We start from the raw sequence: 27,511 nt of genomic DNA on the forward strand, positions 1-27,511 counted from the left end.
AGTGAAAATCATCACTCACTTGCAGTTTTCACATCTGACTAATGTAAAGACAGGTTTTTACACGTATAGAAAAACTGCTGAATAACTACTCTTTACTTCTTACAGTGTAGGCTACTTGTACAATACAACGCCTTACACCACGGGACAATTGTGTTTTAGAACATAGCTACTTTATGGTTTTTATAGGTACATGATTTCAGTCATAGCTGCTGCAGCGAGAATTACCACTCACACCAGCCAATGAGAAGTCACTGATGAAATAAATACTACACATCAACCCCAAACTTCTCTTTACCGGGCAAACTTTGAGCGGTTATCCCGGTTGAAGATGCATTTCATTTCAGTGTTGCAGCGGACAAAGCGCTTTTACACAAATGAGCGGAGTCCTTTAAAACCAACGTGACAGGGAAATAAGTTCGCTTGCAACTCACCGGCTAATGTCTCCTCTCATAAAACATATTTCTCGCAGTATTCACGTGCTTCACTCTTTGCCACGGCTCGATAAAACGTCGTTGCATTTAATAGAAATATAAAAATCGGATTTTCTCGGAGCGTACTTCCACGGTTCTTCTGTTTCCACAGCAAATGTTCCTGGGACGGAGAGCCAAGAGACTGCGGGCTCCTCCCAGACAATGTGGGGTTAAACTCCGCCTTCCGACGGACTCTGGGGGGGTGGCCGTGTGCTTCAGACAGCAGCCACACCGGGGGATTAATGAGAAGCATATATCTATATGTCTTAAAAAACACGGTGAATTAGAGGTTCCCAAACACTGGTTCGTGGACATTCATGAATGAAATCAACTAGAGTTTGTTTACATGGTCATTTAAGTTCAATTAAAGGGACATACACTGATAAATACAACTCTAACGTTGAGATTTAGAAAATTAAGTTATTATTGTTATATCTGTCTTTGCTTGTGTCGTGTTTTTAATAAAAATGGGTGAGGATTGAAATAAGAGGGGCATTATGAAGATGTTATTTGCTTTGTGGGAAAGGGATTCAGTTTGTTGGACTCACTTTTGGTACCAGTTTATTTTGTGGGATCATGTTCTTATTTAACTGCAGTCAGTCAGTATCCCGTCAGTTTACATTGGATTAACCCCAATCACAAATGATGATGTGTTAAACTGCACTTGCTGGATCCTTTCATTGCCAAACAAACAGAGGAACCACCTGGATTTCATCAACTGTACAACATAGTATACAGCATAGTTACAGCCAAGATAAAGTAGACTATTTTTACCTTAGCTTGGCTATTTAAGAATTCCCCCAAAAAGCACTATCCACAACTTTATTGAAAACCAAAAAAGAGTTGAGTATAGCCATTTCGTGCCATTTCGTGAAAATATGGCAAAAGTCAGGTGCTTCCTTAATCTGTCCATCAACTTTATGGATGTACAAAACTTACTAATAACCTAAGTAGCCCTTTGAAACAGTAAGGGCGCAGACTGATCCAAAAATAGTTGTGTTGAATAGACAGTTGTGTTAACACTACATTGAATGTTTGCTTCACATACGTGTTCACACAAAGTTGTATGTGCGTGCAGTCCATGTAGATCCTCGCAGATATAGGCAGATGACAAGATTGCACATTTAAACATACGTGATTTTTTATCAGGTTTTACTTTTTCACCCACTTTTAGTGTTACATTTAGATCTGTAGTCCTATGAGGATCTGTTTGGCGGCCCTTGACTTAAAACATGTCCTGCCTTTAGGTTCTCTGACAGCTGTTTTGCTTGGAAAGGTGAACAAGGTGAGCATATTTTGCATAGCACTAACAATCTGTCACATGGAGTAATGAACTGATAGGAAACAGGTTTGGTCTCCTCAGACAATCGAACAGGCTTCCAGAGAAGAGAATGGTCATTGTTATTCTTGCACAGAGCGTCTAAGTATTCATCCCTCCCTTTCATTTTCTCTCTATCATTGTCAGTCATGCACAACCAAATGCCTCCCCTCCCTGATAAGACAGTTGCGCTGACCAGGCCTTCCTTCCTACAATCTCTACAGCAATGCTCGTAAACCAAAATCCAGCCTTGTGTTTCATAATGTGGCTCTTTGGCCAGGCGTGTCGGCCCAGCCAGACCTGTCTAATCTGCATATCAGCCTCTTTACAGCTGCTATAGTGGGGTCTCAATGGAGATCCTATCTGTCTGCTGCCCATTGTAGCTAAAGATACTGCATACTCCACTCCTTTCATTATAGATCAATCTGGATCTGTTTACAGGAGCCTCAAATGCATCTTTTACCTGTATTTAGCCACAGGGTATTCAGTAATTAGTCAAAATCAACATATCCTAATATGCATCTTCAGAAGTGGTAAAGAGTTATGCAGACAATGAGGTTGTGAATCCCTCCAAGCGGAGGTGTGTTGAAGCCAACACTGATGTAACCCCAGGATCAGAAATCAGAAATACTCTTTTTTATTGGTCCAGAAGAACCATTATTTTCAACCATGATCACTGGGTGTTCCCAATGACGTTGTGTAGATCTCCACCCAGTATGTGTTGTTGTTCAGTGCTGCATACTGGATATTTTCTGGCCATATAGAGGCTCTCTGTGTCGTCTGGCAGCTTTCCGGAGCTCTGGTCACTGCGCATCTCATTAAACATAATTGGCTCTGACGGACATCCTGCCACCCATCTCCACTTTCTGACAAAAGACAACAACCCTGAGAAGGTCTTTTCCATAAAGTCACAAAAGAACAACTGGAAGAGGATCAGTGATGATTGAAATATTGGTATTGCCAGTTTAATGCTTTAAAACACAGCAGGGAGCAGAAAAACAGTGAGCTAGGCCAGCAGTTTCTTTTTATTCTGCCGACGCGAAACAAATGTGCAGACAGGCAGGTATGGGCACACACACACTCACACTTATCAACACCTCAGCACCTTCTCCTTCCTTTAAATGAGGCTTCTCAACAGTTCAGCCATCCTGTCACCCCTTTGTCCTGCTGTTATGGCCACTCTAATAGTATGTGTATCTGAGTGTGTTACTGTATGTGAGAGTAGGGGGGGGGGGGGGAGTCAGATCCCCTACTAAGTGATTTTCTCACCCTCCTCACTGCTGCCTATTGTACCGATGCGACATTATTACTACTGTATGAAAGCCGGCCTGTTCTGCGCCCACGCGTTATTACCTTGCTCATTTGTCATGAAGCCTTTAATGACTCGCTGTGGCTCAGGGAAAATGGTCTTATACTGTTTTTTCTTTTAAAGCAGGCAGGCTGGTTCGGATGCTTTCCGTCCGGAGAGAAGTTGTCATAAGGTGGGAGACACAGGGAGGGCTATAATCAGACACCCTCCCGCCACACCCTCAAACAACTCCTTACTTGTTGTTGTATACAGTAGCCAACATTAAAGCACCAAACAAACACAAAGAGGCGGTGGCAGCAGCTAACACAATAGACAAAGAAAATCAAAGAAAAGAGGACACAAGGGAAGATATGGTCTGAAAAAGCCAGGCCTTCTTGGAAAGGCTTTTAATTGAAGCTGGCAGATCTGATCCAAGTGATAGCTTGCAGACTCCTGAGGGCCTAAGTAATGAAAAATCAATGGTGACAACGAGTGAACTGTGTGTCACAGCAGCCAACCTCTCATAACAGTGTTATTCAGGTCTTTAAAGGACAGACGCAGCACTTAAAGCCTCTGATTTACCACCCTATAAATGGGATTTTATTAACGCTAGATAAAATATTAACCTTTTACTTAAATTATGTTAAAAAGAGTACAACACACTGCCATTTTGGACAAATTCCTTGGACTGTGGACCTGTGAAAATCACTCCGCCACAGTTTCATTTTGTGCAGTAATAGTAGATGATGACTGATGGAGCAGGTAGATGCTCGACAGAGAGGCCTGCCCTTGTTATCAGAGGATAAATAACCTGTTTGGATGTATTGGAGAAGGAAACTATATGTGTGATGGATCTGTCCCACACACGTTGCATCATCTGTCTGTCTGACTGGATGTGCCATTACTGAGAGCAGGGGGGGGGGGGGCAGGGTGTGCCTGCAGCTGTTGATTACTTGAGTTCTAGGTGAAGAAAATGTCACGAGGGTGAGACAGAGTGAGGAGTTGAATTAGGTTTTTCTCTTTTCTCCCGTGTATGGAGAAAAGATTGAGACAGCCATTTGATGAATGGCAGGATAGGACTGTAAAACAAAGAAGAGTCAAATGAAAGTGTGGAAAATAAAGGCAACATTTGCACCTGAGGACACTGCAAAGAAAATGTGATTGTGCTGGAGTTTTTCAAAGAAGTTCACACAAGGAGCTGATGAAAGCAGGAGACATAATGAAAGGAACTAACCAAAATGGATACTACATTGTGCAGCATTAATTAATACTTTGTGTGTAACACACAACAATACACTGTAAAGCAGTAGTTCCTAGCCTGTGATGGAAAATAATAAAAAAATTGAGAGAATAATGTGGAAACTAGTTTGACTGCTGCCTAATAGTGACACTGTTCCACATCACCTTCCAAGAAACATTTCTGAGTCGCAATTTGACATTTTATACTGTCTGAAAATCACCAACAATAATGAATGAATAAAAATCAGGCAATGTTTTTATTCCCTTTTACTCTTTTATCACGTTGTATGCAGTACAGGAAACTGGATATGCATTTATTTTAGCACAACTTATGTCATGTGTTGGGCGAACCAACACGCCACTGTATGACAATGTTCACTAACCATAAAGTCAATCCAGTTTAAGGAATAACCCAATACTTGCTAGCCCGGATACTCTGTGGATACATAAGAGCATCTGTTGTGTGAAATCTGTTCAATAGTTTTACCAAATCCCTTAAGGCTAAAGTACTACACAGAGAAAACTCAATTAACAACAGATCCCTGTGAGCCCCGATGTCTTATCTGCCTGAATTTCTACCATTTACCAACTCCTCTGAGGTGAAATTGCCCACCTACATTAGCTCAAAAACATCAGGCTGCCTGGATTCTCTCTCTAGCTTTTAGGGTGAGTGACTCAGCAGGGACTGACAAGAACATCGCTTATCCTAAAAAAAAACATGTTTGTCTTCCCATCAGGCCGTGTCAAAGCTGGCATACAGTGGCACAGTACCATGTCCAAAGATAGAAAGGAAAAATATTAATGGACGGATGATGGACAGCTCACCGAGGCACAGACCTCTAACTGAATATGCAACCAAAGAAAATACAAACATGTGCCCATTTTTCTACATCTTCTATTACCAAAAGTAGGCCAGAATTGACAATGACAGAGCATGTGATGTACAACATGAGATAGGAAAGGATATAAATGATTGAGAGACTGTGGGAAGATCAGGACTGGACAAGCCTTGTCTTTTATAGACTCACAGAAAGAGACTAAGGAAGCAGTCTGTAGCTGTGGGCTGGCGTGACAATTTAAGCTGCTTCAAATCTCTTTACTCCTGGTCGAATGAGTGCAACCCCAGCCAGAGGCCAGCGGAGGGGAATCCAGAGCAAATAAAGGGACACTTAATTAAGTTAACATAAGATCAAAACGGAGTCAAATGAGAATAACTTATTACAGGGCAACAAACGTACGTTGACAATCAAAAGCTCCATTGAGTCAAAGAAAAGGCAGCGGCTGATTCCAATGATCCAAATGCAATCATTCACTCTGAAGTGTAATGAGATTTGTATTGGGCGCTGCTGAAGCTAAATTCAGCTCATTCTAATTCAATAATGGACACCGAAAATAAGCCATATAATTCAGACACAAACAACTTGCAGCAGAAAGGTGAAAGCATAGTTTGACAAATGTGTTAATTGCATTCTTTAATTGCAACACGCAACCTCACAATAACTTTGTCACCTCTTAATGTAGCTATGATTGGGATAACGCTGGCCTTTGTGGCTCCCTAGCATAATATCGAAGGTGTTAGAAATGAATGGGCTCCATTAGGACTGCAGTGGTCCCGGAGCCGGTACGCTATAAGGTAAGGTTCCCACAGCCATTACCTCCTCGCTCCCCGCTGAGAAACACTTTCACACCCATGTGAAGGGAGCATAGCACAGGGTTGTTAAAATTACCTTGTTAAAATCTGCTCATTTCACTTAATTAGAAACACTCCCGCTGCTCCTGAGTCTTTCCCACAAAATCATCATCTCGGACGCAGAGAAACAGAAAGCAACCAAACCCAAGAAGCGAGGCGGTTGTCTGTTTGGCTGCTCAGGTTTTAAACAAAGTAGGAAAATGAACGACCTGGAGCTGAAAGCTGACACTTCCTCCCTAAACTGTCTGGACTGGTTTGTTTACAGGCCCCGTGGAGGCGTGCTTGGCTACAATGCATTAGTTTGTGTGCCATTAGGAGCTTACATTTCCACGCTTTTGTCTGCGTTTTAGTCCGTTAGGCGTTTTTTTTATGTCTCCTTGGGGATAACCTTCAGTTATTATGGCAGGTGTTTCAAGCTTTTTGGTTTTCCACACAGTGTAAGAGTGATAGGCCTACGCAACAGAGAAGCCTTTGGAGAAAACAAAAACAAAAGTAAGATGAAACTGTGTAACGCTTTAAAATAGTTAGCATGTCTTACTGGGACCAAACATTACTTCCAAGGACATAATTGGCTAACTTTATTAGTTTGTAAGGTTAAAGGTGGGGTAGGTAAGTTTGAGAAACCGGTTCGAGATCGCTAGAATTTGAAAATACACAACCGGAGAAAATCTGCCACTTCCTTACAGAGCCCCTCCTCCAACACACACGAACGCGCACATGACCAATGAGGGCACGAGATAAGTTTATGCACAGATGGAAGGCTGAGAGGCAGGTAGGCCATCCAGTTATTTTAGCCGGCCCGGCTAAAATAATTGGTCGTACTTTTTACAGTATTACGGCTTCCACAGAGGACATTTTTTTATGGATTTTTTTTCAAAGCACTTAAGATATTCATTGCTATCGGGATGTTAAGAGCATTCCATGGAATATAACAAAAAGTGTATCTCGAGCCGGTTTCTCAAACTTACCTACCCCACCTTTAAGGTTCATGACTATTAACTGTGTTGTACAGGAAGCCAGTCCTGGATGCTAGCTTTGTTTATGCTAGCATTAGCGACTCTGTCACTAGAGTGTCTGAAGCTTCCAATAGCTATGATTGTCCTTGTATTTGGTTTGAAATGAGTTTTTGTGAGATTAATATTAAGCTTTTAAGCTCTATTTCAAAAGTCACACTTCTTGGACTGTGAATTTACCTTGGGGAGCTGTGAACAAAAAGAAAAAGCACTCAACACGTTTTCCAATTTGCAGCAGGAGGTCTCCCCTGGTGTTTGTGTTTATTACAGCAGCTCTTTGTGCGTGTTAGTGGGGGTGTATGTGTGTGTTTACCTATTAGCCTATTTAGCTAATAATAGCTAATGGATGTGTGCATGGATGTGAGACTTTTCATTTGGGCTGTGAAATCGGATTAGTTCTCCTGTGTGTTTCTGTGTGCAGGCATGCGTATGTGTTCAATTTGGCAACAGTGTGTGTATAAGGTAACCTCTTCATAGAAAGGGCACAGAATATCACTCAGGAGACAACTGGGATTGTGTGTTTGCATGGACAAAATAACCAAAAACTAAATTGTATATGAGAAAAAGTGAAGCACCCCCCCCTTCAAAGAAGCTGTACGCCGTCTTGTGCGGCTGCGGTACAAATCCAGAACTGTGGGTAACAGGATATTGCAGCTTTCTGTAAGAAGGAAGGGCTCAAAGTCTCCCCATTCTAAACAGGTTTAATGTTGTTTGGGTCTGGTGATTTGGGAGGTCGTAGAAAGCTTTTAAGCTCATACTGATGTTCCCAACATGGGCAACTGCTGCAGGGCCCAGAACATAAAGAGGCCTGAAAGCTACAGGCTTATGTCAAGCAGTTGGAAAATGGCTTGTTTTTTTTACTTCTGTATTTTTCTTTTACATACTTCTACTACACAGTAAAGGCCAGTTCAATGGTGAATACAAGCTTAAACTGTACAAAGAGTGGAAGTAACATGGGCTCAAACATGTCATTAGTTATGCCCTGGAGCCAGATAGCAAGTTAATCCAACTTTCTCGTTCTATTTAGGTCTCCAGCCTTGACCTGCTTTTGTTGTGAACTAATAACTATTCTGTCACATGTTTTTTTTTTTCATTGATTTATTGCGTTTGACGTGTATCAGTAAATCATTTGTGGCAGTGCAGCTGCTCTAGGTCTGATTCTTGTTAGTTAAACCGATGGTGATTTACCAGTGATGGGACTCCAGTGCTCCATGTGAACATGTTGGCATAGATAACACTGAGTCAATTGAATAATGCACAACAGGATTAATCTAACCAGTGAGTAGCAATAGTTTTTAACAGCTCTGATACAAACTGGTCTGGTCATCTAGATGCCAATAATGGTTATTTTGGGACTATATCTTTGCCCTGTTTGAAATCAAAAGATTAGTACTCTTTGGAATATAAACGCTGGCCACTTCAGATGTATTAGACTATTATTAAACCTTAAAAACATACAAACCCATTTCCTATATGATATAAACCTCAAACCATTCATTAAAATGTGATATTGGTTACATTGGTTACTCTTCAGGATGATGGAAGCTAATGTTGATTATGAAATGTTTCTGTTATTTTGTCCATCTCCTGTTTTTATTCTCGCACCTCCTACCCGTTCACATGGCAACATAACTAGGCAGTAAGACCCACGTTAAAATAAGGTGGAGTTATCCTTTAGCTGTTGCTCGGCCTCCACCCCTCTTCCCCTCTTTCCTACCTCCCCCATCCTCAGTCAGCCTCCCCCACTTAACTCCACATCCCAGCTCAGAATGGTTTCATCTGACCAGAAACTCAGATTCATGTTTCTCATTTTCTCCCTGGTGTCTCATGAGACACTCAGGTTGTGGGGGGAGGAAGACGATGGGGGAGGACGAAAATGGCAGAGGAGCAGAGTGTCTGCTTACTTATTAGCAACGACTTAAACCTTCTGCACTTCCCCCCCTGACCCTCCTCTGCTTTCCCCGCAAAGGTCACGACTGGCTCCTGTCCTGAGATTAGCTTCCATTTGAAAATCACTTTATTCTGACATTTGTTGCAGGATAGTTGTACTGCATTATAGTCAGTGTTCTGCTGTCAGTTGTTTGGCATCAGTGCACACTTCAAGCTCCTCCATGTTTCCCCTGATATGTCATTACTTCTGGCATTTGCTTTGTCATTAGCATACACTTTGCAGAAAAAAGCATCATTATTCAAAGTCAGAAGATTTAAATGTTGGCAGCAAAAAGCTGTTTGTGTTTTATTACAGATTAAATAAAATACCATTTAACACAATTATGCAGATGTATTCAGGCTGCCAAATGGAGTCACACATTTAGAATGAAACAAAAACAGAGAAAGTAGTCCCTAACTGTTTGACATAATATTTATATAATATTCTTTACATAATAAAAGCCGTAGATTTTTATTTTCAGCTGCTAAAACCTCTCTGCTTTTAATGAATGACCTTTACGCAACAAAGAAAATGTAAGTAAGTGCTAGGAGAAGTTCACAAAAGGACAGAAGGTAGTTTTATACGAGTCAATATTCTTATTATAGCAGGTAACAGCACCAATTAACTGGCCATTTTCCTCTAAAAGGGTTAATTCACTTAATTTCCTGCAGTTTGAAGTGTAATTCCGTGCTCTCTGTAGCCTCTTCAGACATGATGGAAACTCAACCTCAAATAACCTTACTTTTTCAAATGCATTCTTATTTGGTTTTATGAAACTGGCATCCTATTGGGAGGCTCAGTTGCCAGGGAATCTAACCAGACCACGAAGCGCTTCACTGGAGAGTAAAACAAAAAAAAGATGGAGACTGGAGAGGCAAAGGGATAAAAAAGGATAAGGAGAGGAAGCAGGGGGAAAGAATAATGAGGGGAAGAATAGGGGGATGAAAAGACGGGGGGAGAGGTGGAAAAGTCCCACCATGGAGAGACGGTAGGGAGACAGAACAGATGCATTATGGGATGAGGTGGTGGGAATCGCAGCGTCAGCTCTGCTCATCACTCATTTCATTTGCAGAGGCTGCAGGGCCAAGCATGTTTTTTATTATATTACATCCAAAGAGGACAAAGGGATGAAATAAATGGTATTATATAAATGTTATGATGATAATTTATTTGTTTACCCACCTGATCATTTACAACTATGTCTCAATGAGAATGTAAAGGTCACCTATTGTGCAAAATCCACTTTTTCCAGTCTTTTATACATCAACATGTGTCCCCTCTGTGTAAAGAGATTCTGAACGTTTCAGGAACAAAGATTCTCTCTATTTTTGTCCTGATCCATTTATATAAAAACCTGTCTGAAAATGAGCTGATCAGATTTTGGCCACTTTATAATGTCACCTCATCACCTGAATCTCCTCCTAGAGCACCATTGTGTTCTTTTTAACCAAATATCTCTCAGAGGGGCGTGGGGAGTGGCTCCTTATTTTCATCTAAAGTAACAGACAGAGAATCAGCTCTTTTGAAACATGGCTGAAACAGAGAGGATTATGGGATGCTGCAATGATCTGTTTGGTATTTGGAGCCCAACACTTCAGAGACATGTTTGTATATATCTGAGACCTATAATATATTGATGAAAAACAGGACCTTTAAAGGAACATAATGACAAAGGGGGACAGGAAGGAAGAGGCTGAGAGTATTTCCCCTACATCTCCTCTAGGTCACGGACTTCTCAACCCTGATTACAGACACACACACTCACACACACTCTCTATCTAACACACTGGTGTGACAGCTGCTGTCGGTAGGCCCCGTCACACTGCAGTCTCTGCTGGGGCCGGCCGTCACAGATGTTTCTCAGCGAGGTCCTCCCCTCCAGTCCATCCTTCCACCCTTGGGAGGGTTCAGAAACGGCGGTCCGGAGAGACAGGAAATCTGTTCCCTCTCTTTTGTACAGGCCAGGAGATCCATATCACACACACACAGACACACACACTCCAGAGCTAACTGCCAAATTAAACAGAAAGTGTGTCTGTGTGGGTGGGATAATATAAGAGGCTGTGTGTAGGAGTATGAGTGAAAAGTGTGTGTGTGTGTGCGTGCGTGCGTGCGTGCGTGCGTGCGTGCGTGCGTGTGTGTGTGTGCGTGCTTGTGTGTGTGTGTGTGTGTGTTTTAAAAAGTAATAAAATGTGTGTATTTGCTATGTGTGTGTGACAGCCTGGAGATCCCTGATGCCTGCTGGTCATTAATAAACATGATCATGAATGTTTAATCCCCATCAGCGGGGTGGCAGGGGAACCCTTGTGGGTGATATTGACAAAGTGGCACACACACACTGTCACACACACACTGGACAGATTGGAGGACAGCAGGAGGGAGGGTTTGAACGCGGGTTAACTACTCCTGAGCAGGACACTGGCTCAATTCTGCTGTCTTAAAATGAAGAAAGGGGAATTTTACATTTGAAATACAAACTGTTCGAAGACTCTTAATATACGGGTATTTCTTTGTGTCTAAAAGTAATGCTGTCCAAGTACAAATTTCAAATTCAGAACATGTACGATGACGGGTGTTCTTTGTCAGATTTAGCCCATTTCCTCTAATAAAGAAAAAAGAACAAAGTGTGAAGATGGGCCTGGGTCACTGAATACGTTCCTCTTATTTCAGAAGTTTTATAAGAAAGAGAATCTTGAAACAAGAACAAAGTGTGACAGTATTAGGATTAAGATGTACCACCATGCAACCCAGTCTCACGGCATTTCGTGTTATAGTCACAAAATGTAATAACGAAATGCCGAGAGACTGGGTTGCAACATAACACAGTATAACAAATAGGATGAGGAAGTATTATCTTGCCTTAAATCTAATATGATCTGAAACACTGATTATTTGGCATTCATTGTTTTTTTTCCAACAACTATCGCACCGCCTTTTAGAGTGGGAACTAACAGGTAGAAAAATCAATCAATCCATACATTTAAGGATCAATACCAGCGTGTCAATAGAAAAAGCACTTTGCAACAAGTTGTTGTTTAAATTCCCAAGGTTACAGCATTGCAGCATGATGTCACTGTTACCAATGTTCTGGGTATTAATCAATACACCCATAGTGACCTAAGATGTGTTACAGCCAAGAGATACAACAGTGCTACAGTCTACTTCACTTCGGTCTGAGCAGTGGCGAGCCGTCAGGGCCCTCTAGGTCCTCTCTGAGGGACTAAGATATTCTACGAAATAATATTTAAAAACATAAAAAAAAAAATAAAAAAATGTAATATATATTTTTTAAATATTTTTTAGTTATATTTTTCATTAGTTTTACCAAAATAACTTGATTTAATTGTATTTAAAATAACATTTCGAAAGAAATAATCCTTCGAATATGCCTGTTCAGTTTCTGTTTGAATGTGAAGGGTTAAATGAAAGAAGCTCCGAGTTACTGTGAAGATAGGAGCTGATTGGTGGTCCTGCTGTAAACTCACAGAGGGCCCGCTACAGTAACTGAACGAGAGAGTAATGTGTGTGTGTCGTCGTCCCCCCCCCCCCCCCCCGTAGCATCACAGTGCTTGGTTGCTTTTTATTCAAATGTTATATTAAACATATCAAATGTTTGATTTCAGTTCAGTTTAAACTCACTTTTGGTGATTTTTAGAGTAGCTTTTCAATTCTAAGAGTGCCACAAATTCCATTCATCTTACTCGCAAACACATCTCAAAATCTGTGTAAATAAAATCCACGGCTTGATCAGACACAAGTAGGCTTAAAGGAGGAGATGTTGTGTAATATTGGCCTAAAAGTCTGGCGGCTTAATTTAAAATAACTTCAGTAGGCCTATCTGCCTTCAAAAGCCCCCAAGTCAGTCCAACTCTACTTCAAACGCCTGATAGGATTACATATGGATGTAAGTGATAAACACGTCTGAAAAACATCAGGCGCAGACACCACCGGGTTTGATCCTTACAAATCTGTCGTCTTCCCCCCACCTCATGCACTCCCTACTGCGTGATTCTGGTGAGTCAGGAATTTCCTATCTTTTTTCATCTGACACCGTCTGCTCCGTCTCTCGTGCACACTTCTGAGTGACGCCTCCGACTCCCAGGAGGTACTCTGCTGCTTCTTGCCAGCGTAAACAAACAAGGCCTTCAGGGCTAATTACCAGCTAGCACCATGCTAACAAACAACAAGAGCGGGGGCGAACAAATAAGAGTCATGTGTGTGGGCAGGTAGACACACACACACACTTCACGGAAACAATGAGGCTTGTTTTGTAGGTGGATGAACCAGGTGTCACATCTGCAGGAAGAACCTGAGTCAGCCTTTTAATAGGCAGCTTTTATAAGGTCTTCGTTTCCAAATGATGACAGATACGCAGAGGTAGACGACACATGAGAACAAAGAGGGGGTATAAAATGTCTGTTACGTGAATGTGTGAGGTTCAATCACTCTCTAGCTGCAGAGGAATGCAAATACATAATGATAAAAAGTGATGTGAATGCAGAGGGAGGATTGTTAAATGATGTGCCCACTCGCATGAGACTGATGCAAGACTGACAGCTGGAGACCTGCCTGTCTTTACTGATACATTTCATGTTTCATACGCAAAGTGCTGAGCTATCAAACGCTCACCCAGCTTGCTCAGCATCTCAGCTACCCCCCCCCAAACACACACATATCCTTGTCTTTGTGTTGGCAGATTTAATAAACTCCCCTGTCACCCACATTACACACAACACTCCGCCTGCCGTGAAACATGCCTCTGAAAATCATAAAAAAAGGTGTTTGTAGCTCATTTTCATCTCCTTGACTACCCTCTCCTGCATTTTTTCCCCAGACTCCTCTCTGTGTCTGTTTGACCTTTAACCTCTTATGACCCCACAGTGCACCCAGGATGAGCGGCAGACTGTTTGAGAGGAGAAGCAGGAGCGCTAACAGAGCAGACAGTCACATGTAAACAGATGATGTATGTTTACTGACACTGGTGCCACTAACAGAAGATTAGGGACTAACGGTGTTAACAGAGACAACAGACATCGATTGTAAAACGGGAGTGTACTGTCTCTGCCTGTGTAAACCAAATTCCCGCAAATGGGTTTAATTATAGTTACAAATGTGGCACCGCTGCCAATAAAACACGCACATTTAGTTATGTGTGTAGGAAAAAAGGTATTCAGTGACAAGCTTGTCCCTGATAACACACACACACCTTCTCAGTATGCAAACACACACTGATTTGGCAAACACAGTCCTTCTCTCATTCTGCTCCTGGCTTGACGGGGGAAAAAAAGAAGAAAATAGTTGCTAACAAATCCCCAGAGAGAAGTTGAAATGAAAAGTACTCATGAACGTTGAGGTGAAATACGAGACATATTGCTCCATTAAAAAACTAAAGTGGAGCGGCACTCTCTCTGAAGAGGAGAACAATCAACAAGCTGGAAATGAGTTTGTATTGGATGAACCTTTTGCCTATCACTGGGGAGCCTAAAGAAAGAAACATCAACACACATGCTAAGCTAACACGGCCATGTTTATAATTCATCGTGAAGTACTAACTGGCCACATGGTGGTTCAAATAAAGGTCTTTGGCAACCAACATCAAAAGGACTGAAGTGTTGACGGGACTTGTGCTGCAGTTTTACTTACTTTATCTACGAGAGGATGCTTATGTCAATGGGATGAGTGACTAATCGGATGTTGTGTGTCGTGGGAAAAACATGTAACAATGAGCTGGGTAGAAATACACGTTTATTTTCAGCCAATGGGAGAATCACTGCTCTAGGTGTGGGCAATGCCAGTCTTTCAGTCGATTGGTGTCAAACACTTTGAAATACCATAACATCTATTAGATATATTACTATGAAATGTTGTACAGGCGTTCATGGTCCCCAGAGGATGAATCCTTGTGACTTTTGGGAGCCGTTGACTCATCTTATAGCCCCACCATGAGGTCCATTTGTGCTAGACGAATCATTAGTGATCACCTAAGTCTTAAGAATCCATCCTCTGAGGACCATGAATATACCAATGTCATTTCATCCATCCAACAGTTGTTGGATGGCCCAACCAAAGTCGTTCAAATTACTCATTAAAACATGATTGTACCCGTCACCTGTTGTGTATTTATTCGCAGTGTTTTCTGTCTGTTTGAGGAAGGCCATAATGGCGACAGCATCGGCCTCACATCTTTCTGCAGTGTGATTTCTTTCCTTTTCTAATTTTAAAAAAGCAAAACAAAAATCCCCCTTTGGCAGCATTGATTAAAATTCCTAATGGGACTTAAAAAGAGAGTGAGAACGTGAAGATGTTGGTGGGTACACACCCTGCTGCAGGACCCCTAAGCAAGCCCCTGATCCCCCTGAACTTGCTGCCTCTCTCAGCCAATTTGCCCCGAGGTGTGGGGAACTTTAGACGCCTTGACCCAGTCCGTTAAAGCCTGCTGGCTCTGATAACGGGGAGCCGGGCAGACTGGCTTTCTGAATGCAGAGGAACCGTACGTTCCCACAGTGGTGAGTAATTACTGTGGCTGTGGAGAGCGAGCAGAGATAGGGGATTCCTCTTCTGCATAACTAGGTGGACGGAAGATAGATGTCTCTGTTTGTTTGCTCGAGCTCTGAATCTCTCATGCCCATTTATTCGTGTCAGCAGCCACGCTAACGCCCTCCGCTTGGCACAGACTCAAATATGATATCTGGCCATGGCTGATAGATGGAGGCTGATTTTGGTCTAGAGGCTTTTGGAGCCCTAATCAATAGCTTTAATCAATTAAAGAATGCAGCAACTGAGAAGCAGGAGAAACTGGCCAAGTCTCACACTAAAATCACCTCTTTGTATTTGTCAAAGCGCGCCTGTATTGATTTGAAAAAAAGGTATGGAAGAAGGTATCAATTTCAGCACAGTGGCACCGTGAAGATTCGGCAATTTTCTACGCCCTTATCTTAACGCTGAGCCTGTTGTTATTTCAAAGGAGGGAATTTCATGTGTAGATATACCCCTCCATGGCACTGGTGGGCTTTTATTTGTCTCCCTGAGAGTGAAGCACAGAAGGTAGGAGAGGTGAGCACTGCAGATTTTGAGCTGTCGCACTTCAAGAAACCCAGTCTGCTCAGAGCAACAGTCCTCTGCCTGCTGTAATGAGGGGGGGAGCTGCAGTACCACACTGCCCCCAAATGGTCAGCTGTGGAACTGACGCGGCACATGCACAGACTGTGTGCCTTTTATCAGCAACAGGAGGACAATATAAGTGGTGGAAATGCACCACTAGTCTTTAAAACTAATTGAAACGCACCATTTGGAGTAAATCAGGCCTTGACGTTGAACATTTTCAGGCATTATCAGACTGTTATGACTTCCCCAGGTCATATTTAAACTTATTTACAAGATAAATCTTAACTCTGTCTAATTGACTTCCTCACAGCCGGGAACCTCTGTGTATGAGCAAGGGCTACACATAAGCACTACCACATGGTCATGCATTAGCAATGTATTATTATTCCAGTCCATTATAGTTTAGGGGCGCTCATTAGCCGTAATGCTAATCTAAGGTCAGGCCCACTGTGCATTGCTCCCATGGGGTTGGCTCTGGGATTATATGGAGTATAACATGGGAGTGATGTGCAAATGTGCCGAGTGAGTCACGGCTGTCCCTGTTGGTTATACTGGCTATAATAACGTTAACAGATCCTGATCCACTTTAGCAAACATGCTCTTTATTTCACCACCGATAAATAACTGAAGGATGCTGCGCCTCCACAGAGAGGATTTATTTGTTATTGCTGGCCAAGGGAGGGCTAGCCAACTGCTGTGTGAATGTATATCTGTTTCTGGGCAGATAGTGGTTGATGCTCAGCCTGTCACATCTTTCTGCAGGGGGGGTCAGCAGGGGGCTCAACCTGGCTGTCTGCCCGGGCCTTCGGGAGCCAGGTGGAAATGTATAGATCGAGTTACACTAGGAGAAACACAACAGTCTGCTAGAGCTCGACTTTATCCTCTACAGGTCTCTAGATGCCAAACCATGACACATTTATTTCTGTGTATTCACGTCTGGATTAGCAGGCTAAACTCAGGTGTAATTGGCGGACGATTATGCAGCACAATGAGCTGCCTTTCTCCTAGTTTCCCCCCCTATAAGAATAAAAGTGCTGAAGCGGCAACAGCGTTTAAATTAATCCTCTAGCTTGTGTATTTTGACACGAGCAGGGCCATAAAGGACTATGAAGAGGGGCCTGGTGCTAGCATGGGCTGTGTCAGCACTTTCTCCAGCTGTAGCAGCCAGGGCAGTGCAGGGGGGGGGAGGCTAAGGCATCTCCTACTTCCTCCACATCAACCTCATTTGTTTATCCCCTCCTTACCCTTTTGTTCTGTTGAGCCAGATGGCAGCTATGTGTTTTTTCTTCTTATATAGGAACTGTCCCTAGTTTGCTCTCAGCTTGGCTTCAGTAGGTTGATCGTTTTAGTTGTATTCTTACCGTGTCTTTATACTTGCTTTTGTTTATAGATATTCCCTGTGCTGTGTTCTTTGCCATCTTTTTAATAAGATAATGTCATTGTTGATTAAATTGGGAAGGCGTCTGAGAAGTCTTTCAGGCTTCCTTTCTTTTCTGCACCTTGTTCTTCCTATTTTAATAATTCACAAGTTCTTTATTATTGTGAATATAAACTCTACTTTAGTGTGAGGGCATGTGGTTGTCATCTACACCTTTATTGCTAGGCGTGGGAAACAATACACTGCAGTGTTTTGACAGTGTGGAAATGGCCTTTGTTCAGCATCTCAGATCTCAAGGGAGTTCAAGTTTTCTTTCCAATTACGCTTGCCTTAGAGTAAGTGACCTAAAAAGACATCTAGTGAAGTCACTGCCTACAATTTGGGTGTTTTATATTCTATACAAAAAGTATCATAGTAGATATGCATGTCACATGATCTATATACATTTCCTTTGGTTAGAACTACTCATATTCTATTGTGTGTGGGAGAAGTCATCTGATCAGCCTGGGTCAGGATTCACGACAATAAGAGGGGTAAAAATCCGATGCACCTTCAACTTTTATTCAACATCACAACTCCGGTAGTAGACATTTGGTTTGAGAGCAGACTATGGATTTCTAGTAGTATGTCTCAACAGAAAAGCACTACAAGTATGAAATGACAAAAGAGAGACAAGGAGGTTAAAACATGGCTACAGGCCTGCATGCACAGAACGATGGAGTATATTTGAGACGTGTTCTCTAGGCGAGTGCTGTACAAAGCGCCCCAGCTACCATTCAAACGGTAGGCCAGTCAATTCTGTGCAGGTAGCATTGTGTTCATAGAGCGGTCTGAAACTGAGTCTGGGGTACATCGCACAGTAGTGTTGGGTAGCATCATGATCGACAAATCCATTCAAAAAAAGGCACAATCCCATCCTCAACAGTCACCCAGCAAAAGCTTAGGAAACAGAATTCATCAGACACTAAAAAAAACTACAAGTCCCACGGTTGCATCCAACAAAGTGCTCTGGATGGATGGTATAGCAGCAACTTGAGTTACGAGAACGTCAGATTGGCTGAGTGTGTTAGAGTCTGTAAAGCAGTCTGAGTTTCCACTGGTCCTGGGTCAGAAAACAGTCCTAAAGCATGTTTTTTTCTTTTAAAACAGACAAAGTATGTTTATTTCAAACTAAAACAATATGCACCCAACATGAGAACATGCCTCTGTTCCTTTTCTCCCCCCGGCATGTTATTTCCTGTATGTGTTCAATGTATAATTGGAAACAAATTACAGACATTTATTTTGGGGATACAACATTTTCATGTTTTCATCTTAAATAATGTTCATTTTCGCCAATTATAAGCATCTGTACTTGTCTCGCTGTATGCAGGCTATTTTTTTCTGCGTGGAAACAGAAAGCATTGTAGGACACCACAAAAGCATTCACTGAAAACTTTGCAGCAGCATTTTAAAAAGAAGAGGAGATAGAAAATGGGCCAGCAACTGCCTTTTTCAAGTATTGTGTGTATTCGATCCGTTGTCAAACAGCCAGGATGTTTAACTTTCTTCCATAGGAAGGTCAAAGCGCATTTTCCCCCATATACAATTGAAACAGTTTGGTAGGCAATTCAATAAAACTCGCCAAGCTTAGATTCATTAAATCGTATGGGGTTGCATTACAACTTAAAAAAGGAAATAAAAACACAAAGAAAAATGGTCTATCGGTAAATCAGCTAATGAGCCATCTATTTAAGTACACTGGTATTTGTGAGAGATAAAATCATTTGTTATTGGTTATAAGACAGCAACTGACATGAGTCAGTATTCGCCATGTCCCGTGTGGTGGTTTGCTGACATGAGTACAGAGAAGAAGAGACAACTTTACAAAATGATCTTTTACCTACTGAGTGATGATTATGTCCCCTCAGTGTCTGTGACAGTGTCTACCACTGGCTGACTCGCAGCTTCCTCCATGGGCTCACTCTGTTCATTGTCTACGTCCTCAGGGGAGGCGAGCCGCTCCGGCTCCGGATCGCTCTCAGGGAGCGCAGAGTCGGGAGAGGGTTCTTCGGTGGGCTCGGGAGAGGCCTCGGGTGTAGATTCGGCCCCTGTACTATTGTCCATCCCAGCTCCGTTGACCCACTGGGGTTGGGGGGAGGAGGCTCTCTCTTGTGACTCCTCCTCCTCCTCCTCCTCCTCGTCCTCGTCTTTCTGTGGGCTTTCCTGCTCCTCCAGAGAGGGAGTCTCTTCAGGAGGGCTGACGGCTTGTGTGAAGGCCACAGGTGAGTCCTGGGAAGAGGCCTCAATCAGCGGCGAAGCTTGGCTTGGGGTCTCAGTGTCTGGGGAAGCAGTGGTTTTGAAGGGCGACTGGTCTGGGGACAGTGCTGGGGATTGGGCCGGGGACAGGCTTGCAGCCTGAGCCGGGGACTGAGCAGGGGTCTTTTCAGGGGACTGGGCCGGGGATAGGGATGGTGATTCTGTTTGTGGAGGAGTCTCATGTTGTGGTGAAGACTTGGCCTGGCTGTGAGACTCAGCTAATGGGCTGTGATCTTTGTTGTCAGGTGAGCAGTCAGGTGATTGGGCTGGGGGTGGGGAGTGGGCCTTCGGTGTCTCAGACAGAGCCGGGCTTTCTGACTCTGGCACAGCTGCTTGGCTCTCGGAAGGAGGTGGAGACTTAATCTGAACCTCTGACGGGGGCAGACCCAACAGAGAGGGTTTGGCATGAGCTTGAGGCAGGAGCGGGGACTGGAACCGTGACTGAATCTGGGGGTTCAATTTAAGCGGTGCCAGCAGTTTGCCTTGGTTCAGGGTCAGATTGGGATTGAGCGTTGGAGTTGGAAGCAGAGGTGTGGGCAGAGGGAGGAGAGGCGTCCACCCCCCACGATCACGATCCCTCTCGCGCTCTCTCTCCTTGTCGCGCTCTCTGTCGCGCTCAGGCTCTCTGTTGCGGTCTCGGTCTCTGCCTCGCTCCCTGTCCCTGTCCCTGTCTCGGTCCCGCTCTCTCTCTCGGCTGTGGCGGTTACCGTTCATCTCCCTCCTGAAGTCAAAATCTCTCTCTCTTTCTCTTTCATCTCTGTCTCTCTGCCTGTCCCACGGGCGTCTTCGCTCATCTAGGTCTTGATGTTGTTCGCTGTCAAAAGGTGCTGTAGCAACAGCAGCAGCACCACTACTACTATTGCTACTACTGCTACTGCGGTTCCAGGCCTGCGGCCCCCCAACAGCTACAGCATTGCCTGAAACACCTGCGGCTCCCCCTGCTGCTCCCACTGCTGTCCCAGGACGGCTTTCAAATCGATTGGGGAAGTTCTGTCCAGATGGGGGCCGCTCCTCCTGGAAGCCTTTTGCAGGGCTTGGGGCCTGGAGGCCTGCTCGCATGCTATCTCGTTCATCAAAGTCCCCTCTGGTCTGGTTCCAGCGGTTATCAGGGGTGAAGCCTGCGAGAGCCTGCAGTCGTCCCACCAGGCTGCTTCTGCCTGGCTGAGCCCCTGGGGTCTGGAGCAAGGGAGGCCTGCCACCTCCAAGGGCCTCCCTATGGTCTGGTGGAGGGGTCCTCAGCAGGCCTGTGCTCGGCTTCTCCATTGGAGGGAATCGGTAGTCCTGGTCTTTGCCCTCATCAGCTCCAGAGGAAGACTCGTCTTCTGGCTTGGACACACTTTCATTGGCGAGGTTTGGGACCCTGTTGAAGGGGTCCAGCTGAGAGAAGGGGACCCTGGCACGGGCTTGAGCCTGGAGGGAACTCTCGAGCAGGCCAGCAACCTGCTGGATGGGCCCCTGCTGCATGAGGAGTGGGAAGCGGGCTGCTGCCCCGGGCTGGAGGATGTTGGGTCGAACATCCAGAGGCAGCAGGCCAGGCATCCTCTGGCCGGTCAGAGCAGACTGATGCAGCTGGTGGCCGAGGGAGGCTGTGGGGTGCATGCCAAGGAGACCCATCCCACTGCGCACTGCGTTCTGCATGCCTGGGGACAAATCACAATGGCAGAAATTATTGTTACTATTCTCTTTGGATAAACACAAATACCTTTTAGGGCTGCTTATAAAAACACTCAAAGTGTCCACCAGACAAAAACGATTTGAATGTCTCTCATGCTGGAACACATTAGCATCTGCTCACCTTGCAGCGTAAGCTCTGCTGCAGCATCCATACCGTCTGCAGACTGCAATGGTTTTTCATTGGTTGCTTGCTGGACTTGGTTGAACATAGAGGCCATGAAGCCGGCCGGAGGAATCATGGCACTGAACGGAGAATCCTTGACAGCATCTTGGTTGTTTAGCAATGAAGGCTGCACCAGAGCTATAGACGAGAACGGGAACAAAAACATTTAATCCAAACTAATACATTTAAATACTAAGCCTTGAAATGACATGTCAATTGTTAACACACAATATGAAATATCATATTAGGGTATCATGTCGTAAATACTCACCATTAGCTGCGGCATTCATGGCTGCGGTCTGTGCTGCCTGCATAAAACCTGCAAAGCAGAACATATTTATTGTTAGCTTTGAATTCCTGTAAGTCTGATATGTATTCTTTATATAAGCATTTGCATTATTTACCTGGCGGAGGCTGCGAGGCATTGAAGCCGGCCCTGATGAAGGGTGGTGGAGGCCCATAGCCTGGGGGGGGGATACCCATACTGACAGGGAAGTTAGGAGGCACCAAACCCACAGCACTGGGAACAGGCTGGGCCACTGGGAGCTGAAAGAGAGGGTTACAAGAGAATGTGAATAAGTCAATGACGTGATGAGTAGCTGCAAAAGCCTCCATCAACATAGTAATACTTAATGCAAATAAAGATGCACCGTCTCCATTATCATCCAATAAAATAGAATGTGTGGACATACAATCTGCAATAAAACCTATAAACTCTTTTTCCAAACAGATTTTTGGAGAAAATGTACAAAACTGATCACATTCATCCACAGATAGAGAGTGTGGTTAGTACCTGTACAGGCATCATGGTGACCTGCTGGCTGTAGCTCTCAGTGTGTGTGTTAGACACCACTGGAGTCTCAACGCTGGTTGGCTGAATGATTACTTCCTTGACGGGCTCGGCATTCTTGGCAGCTTCCCACTCTGCAGCGACAGACATTAGGATGAAAACAAAGTAATCAACCATCTTTCAATTGTTTGTTTGGATTTGGGAGTTTAGCTTTCTGTTTTCAACTCTTCTTCATTTTTCTACAGAGGGTGTGGAACGGATTTTGAAGCATTACCATAACAAAGCAAACAACTGGGGGAATTGGGTAGAAAACAAATCCATTCAAGCGATTAAAAGCTGCCTGTGTTTTGGAAATCCGGATTATACTTTCATCATGTGTGTACAAACATGCTAGCAAGTCAACCATGAAAAACATGTATGAATTTTGAGTTGTGTGTAGTTTCTTTTAAAGGGGCAACTACACCTATTTACAAAATTCATACATGGTCTAAAACGGTCCAAAAATATTACTAAACATGAACAACTGTCTTCCAAATCCCCAAATAAGGGACTTTAACTCAAATGTGTGAAGGTAATCATGTGTTGTGTGTTACTTCTCCATAGACAATGCATGTGGAAAGATGTCAGGCAGCCGCCAGGGGAAACATTGTATGTACATGGATACATTTTCTGTTTCCTGACTAACAGCACTAACATTTATAAAGCTCAAGTAGGTATAAAAAAAAACAATCCATCCACAAAACCAGTTTATACTACACCAGGGTATATGCAGGAATCCTGAAGTCAAATGTAATACCTTTTAAGACCTTTTTTAAGACCCTTTTCATACATTTTAAGACCTCATCGCCACTTTGAGTTTTAACCGGTTACATTGGCGACACATTTACTATACAGTATTGATTGTCCTTCCTCCTTATCTTCCAACCATTTGGACGCAAACTTGCATTTCCCCATAACGAAGTTGTTTAACAACCAACGTAAATGGGCCTTCGTGCGCTATCAAGCAGTGAGCGTGCGATGTCCTGTTCAGATGACGTCAAATCCAACGGGATGCCATAAATAAACTACACAGAATCACACTGCACACCTACGCCAGAGTTCCCGTTAGAAAAAATGTGTGCCGGTCACCATGTCCGTTAGGATTTAAATCTTCCGGACAAATTGGAAATTTCCCGGTCAAAGGTCTTCTTTGTTATTGAGCTTTAAAACAAATTGATAACAACTCTATATTAACCTGTTTAGCCCTGAGCCTGTTTTTCAGGTCTCAGGCTCGAAAATTACATTCCCAGAACAAATGCTATGTGTGGGAGGTAAGAGAGGACATTTAAGGGCTATGTTTGATGTCTTTTAAGTATCACCTGCTGGTGTTTAACTGCTGTCCTGTGCCTTTTTAAATCGTTTGTTTACGTCCCTCACTTCCGTTTTGCTTCTCATTTGCTAGCTGAACAGCTGATCAGAGTGGTTTCTTGGCCCGATAGCTTGTGGCCGTATTTTGGCCGATTCAACATGTTGAATCGGCCATGTGTCGACCGTGAAAGACCAAATAAGGCGTGTCACGGCCGAGCGTTTGGGACACACCAAATTGACTTTGGGCGACAAGGAACGCATTGTCGCCAGACAACGCAAGACGGCCGAATACGGCCTGGTGTGTCAGGGCCTTTAGCATACTTTCTACGCTTTTTCAGACCTGTGAAGTGGGTAGCTGCGGATTTAAAATCAAAGGTCCCGAGTGTCTCTCCAGATTTTGGCAATCTGCCTGAAACCGCTCTTCTTCGGGACCGGGGGAATCCGCAACTGATGCGTGAACCATTGGTCGGATTGTGGCCAGATTGACATCCTCTTTCTGGAAAACCAAATTCAGTTTGGTCATAACAGGTAGCACATCAGCCAGTGCGTGAGTCCAGGCGATAAAGCAGTATGGCTGGATTTGCAACTTGGCGTATATTATCAGCTTTTTGTCCACAGTGATATTAACCGTCTCGTCCGATCTCGTCCATTAACCGATAAAGTCACTCTTCTTTAGTTTTTCGTCCAGCTGCTTAATCAGGACTTCATCTATGGCCTTTTCCATGTCATCAACGGAATCACCGTGCCGGTAAATTCCATCACCGACTTCGCTGCGCTGTTTTGATTCTGTTCTGTAGAGAGAATCCTCTCTCTGCCGGCACACTGGAGACAGGGATCACGCATGCTATCTTGGCCAGTGTGGCCCACTCAGGATAGATGTTGCCTAAGGCCCCGCTCACACGGGACCGTTTGCGTTTATGCACAGTATGCGTATTCAAAAAAGTCTTCCGTTCACATGCATTTGTTTCATTTAACGTGTCTGTTCAAACGAGGCCGCTGGAAACGCTGTAGTCCATATGCCGGAACTGTAAGTGGCGCTGTAACTTCCGCCAAAATACACCAAAAGCAGCGAAGAAGAGCAGCCCCAGCAGCCCCCGCCACAATGTTGCCATGGCTACCCTTCTGTTCATGCCCCGCCGTGTATTTAGCAACATGTAGTTCATGTAATTCTCCATGTCCACTTGTTGCTGATGGTTGTGGTAGAGGAGCTGTATATTTTTGCACTAATATCTGTAGCATGGTCAGTAGCAGTAGCACTAGCAGTAGCTACTGACAGGAGGAAGTGTGTGTGGTGATTGCTGGTATTCAGCGGGATATAGTAATTTCCTCAGCATATGGATAAATGCAACGGGGAAGTTAACTGAAAGAAACCGAATCTGTGGATATTGCATCGACCGACGTCTCCGTGGAGAGGACCCGCTCAGAAAAGAGAGATATTCTCTACAAACACCGGGTGAGATCCTCCTTTGTCAATATAATGGATCAATGCATGAAATCTGACTCTGTTTATTTTGTTTAAGGAGTATATTGGGCGTTAACTATTCTAGTTTGCCTTTTATAATATTATTTCATTCAAGAACCCCTTGTGCGTTTAATTAACACAGCTATTTTGATAGTTGCTACAGCAATGAGCAGGAGAGGTGCTATTTTTTTTTTTTTTCGCTATTTTTTCAGGAAATATTCGTATAGAGGTGATTACACGGACTCGGTTGACCCCCCAGAGCGTTTCGTTTGCAAATCTATCCACCTTGGGACCCGTTATCGTTTGTGGGGTCAGTTTCTATCGGCCTCGTGTAAATAATAGGGCTATACGCACGCGAAACTATGCAGATACAAGCAGTTTTCTCCTCGTGTAAACGGCGCCTAAATCTCTTACGAGGACTTCGCAAGCCGTTAAGAAATGCAAGCCTCCGTATCCGCGGAGCACTGTCATCACAGGGATGGCATCTCTGTGGGCCTTTGTGGCATCAATGAGAGGAGCACTGGCTTGCGCGGAGTCATCCTCGCTGGCAATCCCTTGGCCAAAATGACCAATAATGGTTCTGAGGGCTGGTTCAGCGTATATTTGAAGCGCTGAAGGGACGGAGAAATAATGAATTGTTTTATGTAACGCAAATAAACACATTTAAATAACTTGTGACACAATTTTAGGAAGGCCTATACTTACCACTTTGTGCATTTGGGTATCGGGATGGGTTCAGAAGGACGTCAAAGCTAGTGATAATACTCAGGGACTCTTCAGGAAAGCGGTTGTGTAAAGCATCTATAAGATGTGTAATGTAGCGTACGCGGACATTACTGAAAGCCTGCCGGGACCGGTCATCTGCGTGTGTCACATTCACATCCCTGTACAGGCCATTTTGGCAATCTGCCTGAAACCTCTCTTCTTCGGGACCGGGGGAATCCGCAACTGATGCGTGAACCATTGGTCGGATTGTGGCCAGATTGACATCCTCTTTCTGGAAAACCAAATTCAGTTTGGTCATAACAGGTAGCACATCAGCCAGTGCGTGAGTCCAGGCGATAAAGCAGTATGGCTGGATTTGACCAAGGATGCCTTTTGCTTGGGCATTTCCTCCAACAGCCTCTTCATGTAGCTCCATCACCAGAGCAGGCCAGCTTAGCTTGATACCCTCCACTGCCCTGTGCAAGGATAACCAGCGGACAGTGCACTGCTGCTTTAGGCTTTTCACATCTTCATCCCCGAGCGCTGCTGTCATTTGACGGAGGCGATTGGTCCTGCTGGCTGAGTGCTTGTAAAATGAGTACACAGAGGATACTGTGCGCTTGTAAACTCCTACTTGGTCCACAGCTTTTGCAGCATCTAGCGCGGCCAGCGCAGCTCGGTGGGCAACACAGTGCACCTGAATGCAAAACGCACTCTCTCTCTTCAGAAGAGCACCAACTCCAGCACGTTTGCCCATCATTACACTAGCCCCGTCTGAGCCCAGGCCAATGGCGCTTGACAGTTTCACATCCCTCTCGCGGAGCACCTCATCCACCTTGTCAAATATACACTGTGCTGTCCCGGAGTGCACGTCATAGTTTCCCAAAAAACACGTCTCCACTTTTCCTTTAATTTGCAACTTGGCGTATATTATCAGCTTTTTGTCCACAGTGATATTAACCGTCTCGTCAATGATTATTCCGATAAAGTCACTCTTCTTTAGTTTTTCGTCCAGCTGCTTAATCAGGACTTCATCTATGGCCTTTTCCATGTCATCAACGGAATCACCGTGCCGGTAAATTCCATCACCGACTTCGCTGCGCTGTTTTGATTCTGTTCTGTAGAGAGAATCCTCTCTCTGCCGGCACACTGGAGACAGGGATCACGCATGCTATCTTGGCCAGTGTGGCCCACTCAGGATAGATGTTGCCTAAATCTCTTACGAGGACTTCGCAAGCCGTTAAGAAATGCAAGCCTCCGTATCCGCGGAGCACTGTCATCACAGGGATGGCATCTCTGTGGGCCTTTGTGGCATCAATGAGAGGAGCACTGGCTTGCGCGGAGTCATCCTCGCTGGCAATCCCTTGGCCAAAATGACCATTAATGGTTCTGAGGGCTGGTTCAGCGTATATTTGAAGCGCTGAAGGGACGGAGAAATAATGAATTGTTTTATGTAACGCAAATAAACACATTTAAATAACTTGTGACACAATTTTAGGAAGGCCTATACTTACCACTTTGTGCATTTGGGTATCGGGATGGGTTCAGAAGGACGTCAAAGCTAGTGATAATACTCAGGGACTCTTCAGGAAAGCGGTTGTGTAAAGCATCTATAAGATGTGTAATGTAGCGTACGCGGACA

At 44.1% G+C, this 27,511-nt stretch overlaps 2 protein-coding genes across 3 annotated transcripts in view; both read right to left on the reverse strand.

Moving 5' to 3' along the window:
- tiam2a (TIAM Rac1 associated GEF 2a) overlaps positions 1-27,511 on the reverse strand; it is a 127,013-nt gene that overhangs the window by 75,427 nt on the left and 24,075 nt on the right. The window contains exons 16-20 of one of the 2 annotated variants that reach the window (XM_034123615.1): positions 22,359-22,489; positions 21,970-22,111; positions 21,837-21,884; positions 21,524-21,703; positions 19,313-21,368 (exon numbers count right to left, since the gene is read on the reverse strand). In XM_034123615.1, the coding sequence (XP_033979506.1) occupies positions 19,327-21,368; positions 21,524-21,703; positions 21,837-21,884; positions 21,970-22,111; positions 22,359-22,489 (2,543 nt within the window). In that variant the 3' untranslated portion in view covers positions 19,313-19,326. Of the gene's footprint in view, positions 1-431; positions 604-19,312; positions 21,369-21,523; positions 21,704-21,836; positions 21,885-21,969; positions 22,112-22,358; positions 22,490-27,511 lie in introns of those variants that run through there. The other variant, XM_034123606.1, reaches the window with a different exon arrangement.
- Positions 24,366-27,390, reverse strand: LOC117476881 (zinc finger protein 862-like). Its single transcript, XM_034123618.1, has 3 exons — positions 25,870-27,390; positions 25,566-25,775; positions 24,366-24,585 (listed from the first exon to the last, which is right to left on the reverse strand). Exons 1-3 carry the CDS (start codon positions 26,918-26,920, stop codon positions 24,461-24,463), a joined length of 1,386 nt encoding a protein of 461 aa, XP_033979509.1. The 5' UTR covers positions 26,921-27,390; the 3' UTR covers positions 24,366-24,460.

The sequence above is a fragment of the Trematomus bernacchii genome, unplaced genomic scaffold (genome assembly GCF_902827165.1).
Source record: "Trematomus bernacchii unplaced genomic scaffold, fTreBer1.1, whole genome shotgun sequence".
Lineage (NCBI taxonomy): Eukaryota > Metazoa > Chordata > Actinopteri > Perciformes > Nototheniidae > Trematomus > Trematomus bernacchii.

Coding starts and splice junctions, on each gene's coding strand:
- LOC117476881 (XM_034123618.1), bottom strand. CDS start 26,920: ATGGAAAAGGCCATAGATGAAGTCCTGATTAAGCAGCTGGACGAAAAA. Junction 25,776..25,869: donor ATACCCAAATGCACAAAGTG/GTAAGTATAGGC, acceptor CCGTCCCTTCAG/CGCTTCAAATATACGCTGAA. Junction 24,586..25,565: donor AGTCCTCGTAAGAGATTTAG/GCGCCGTTTACA, acceptor GCGGGGCCTTAG/GCAACATCTATCCTGAGTGG.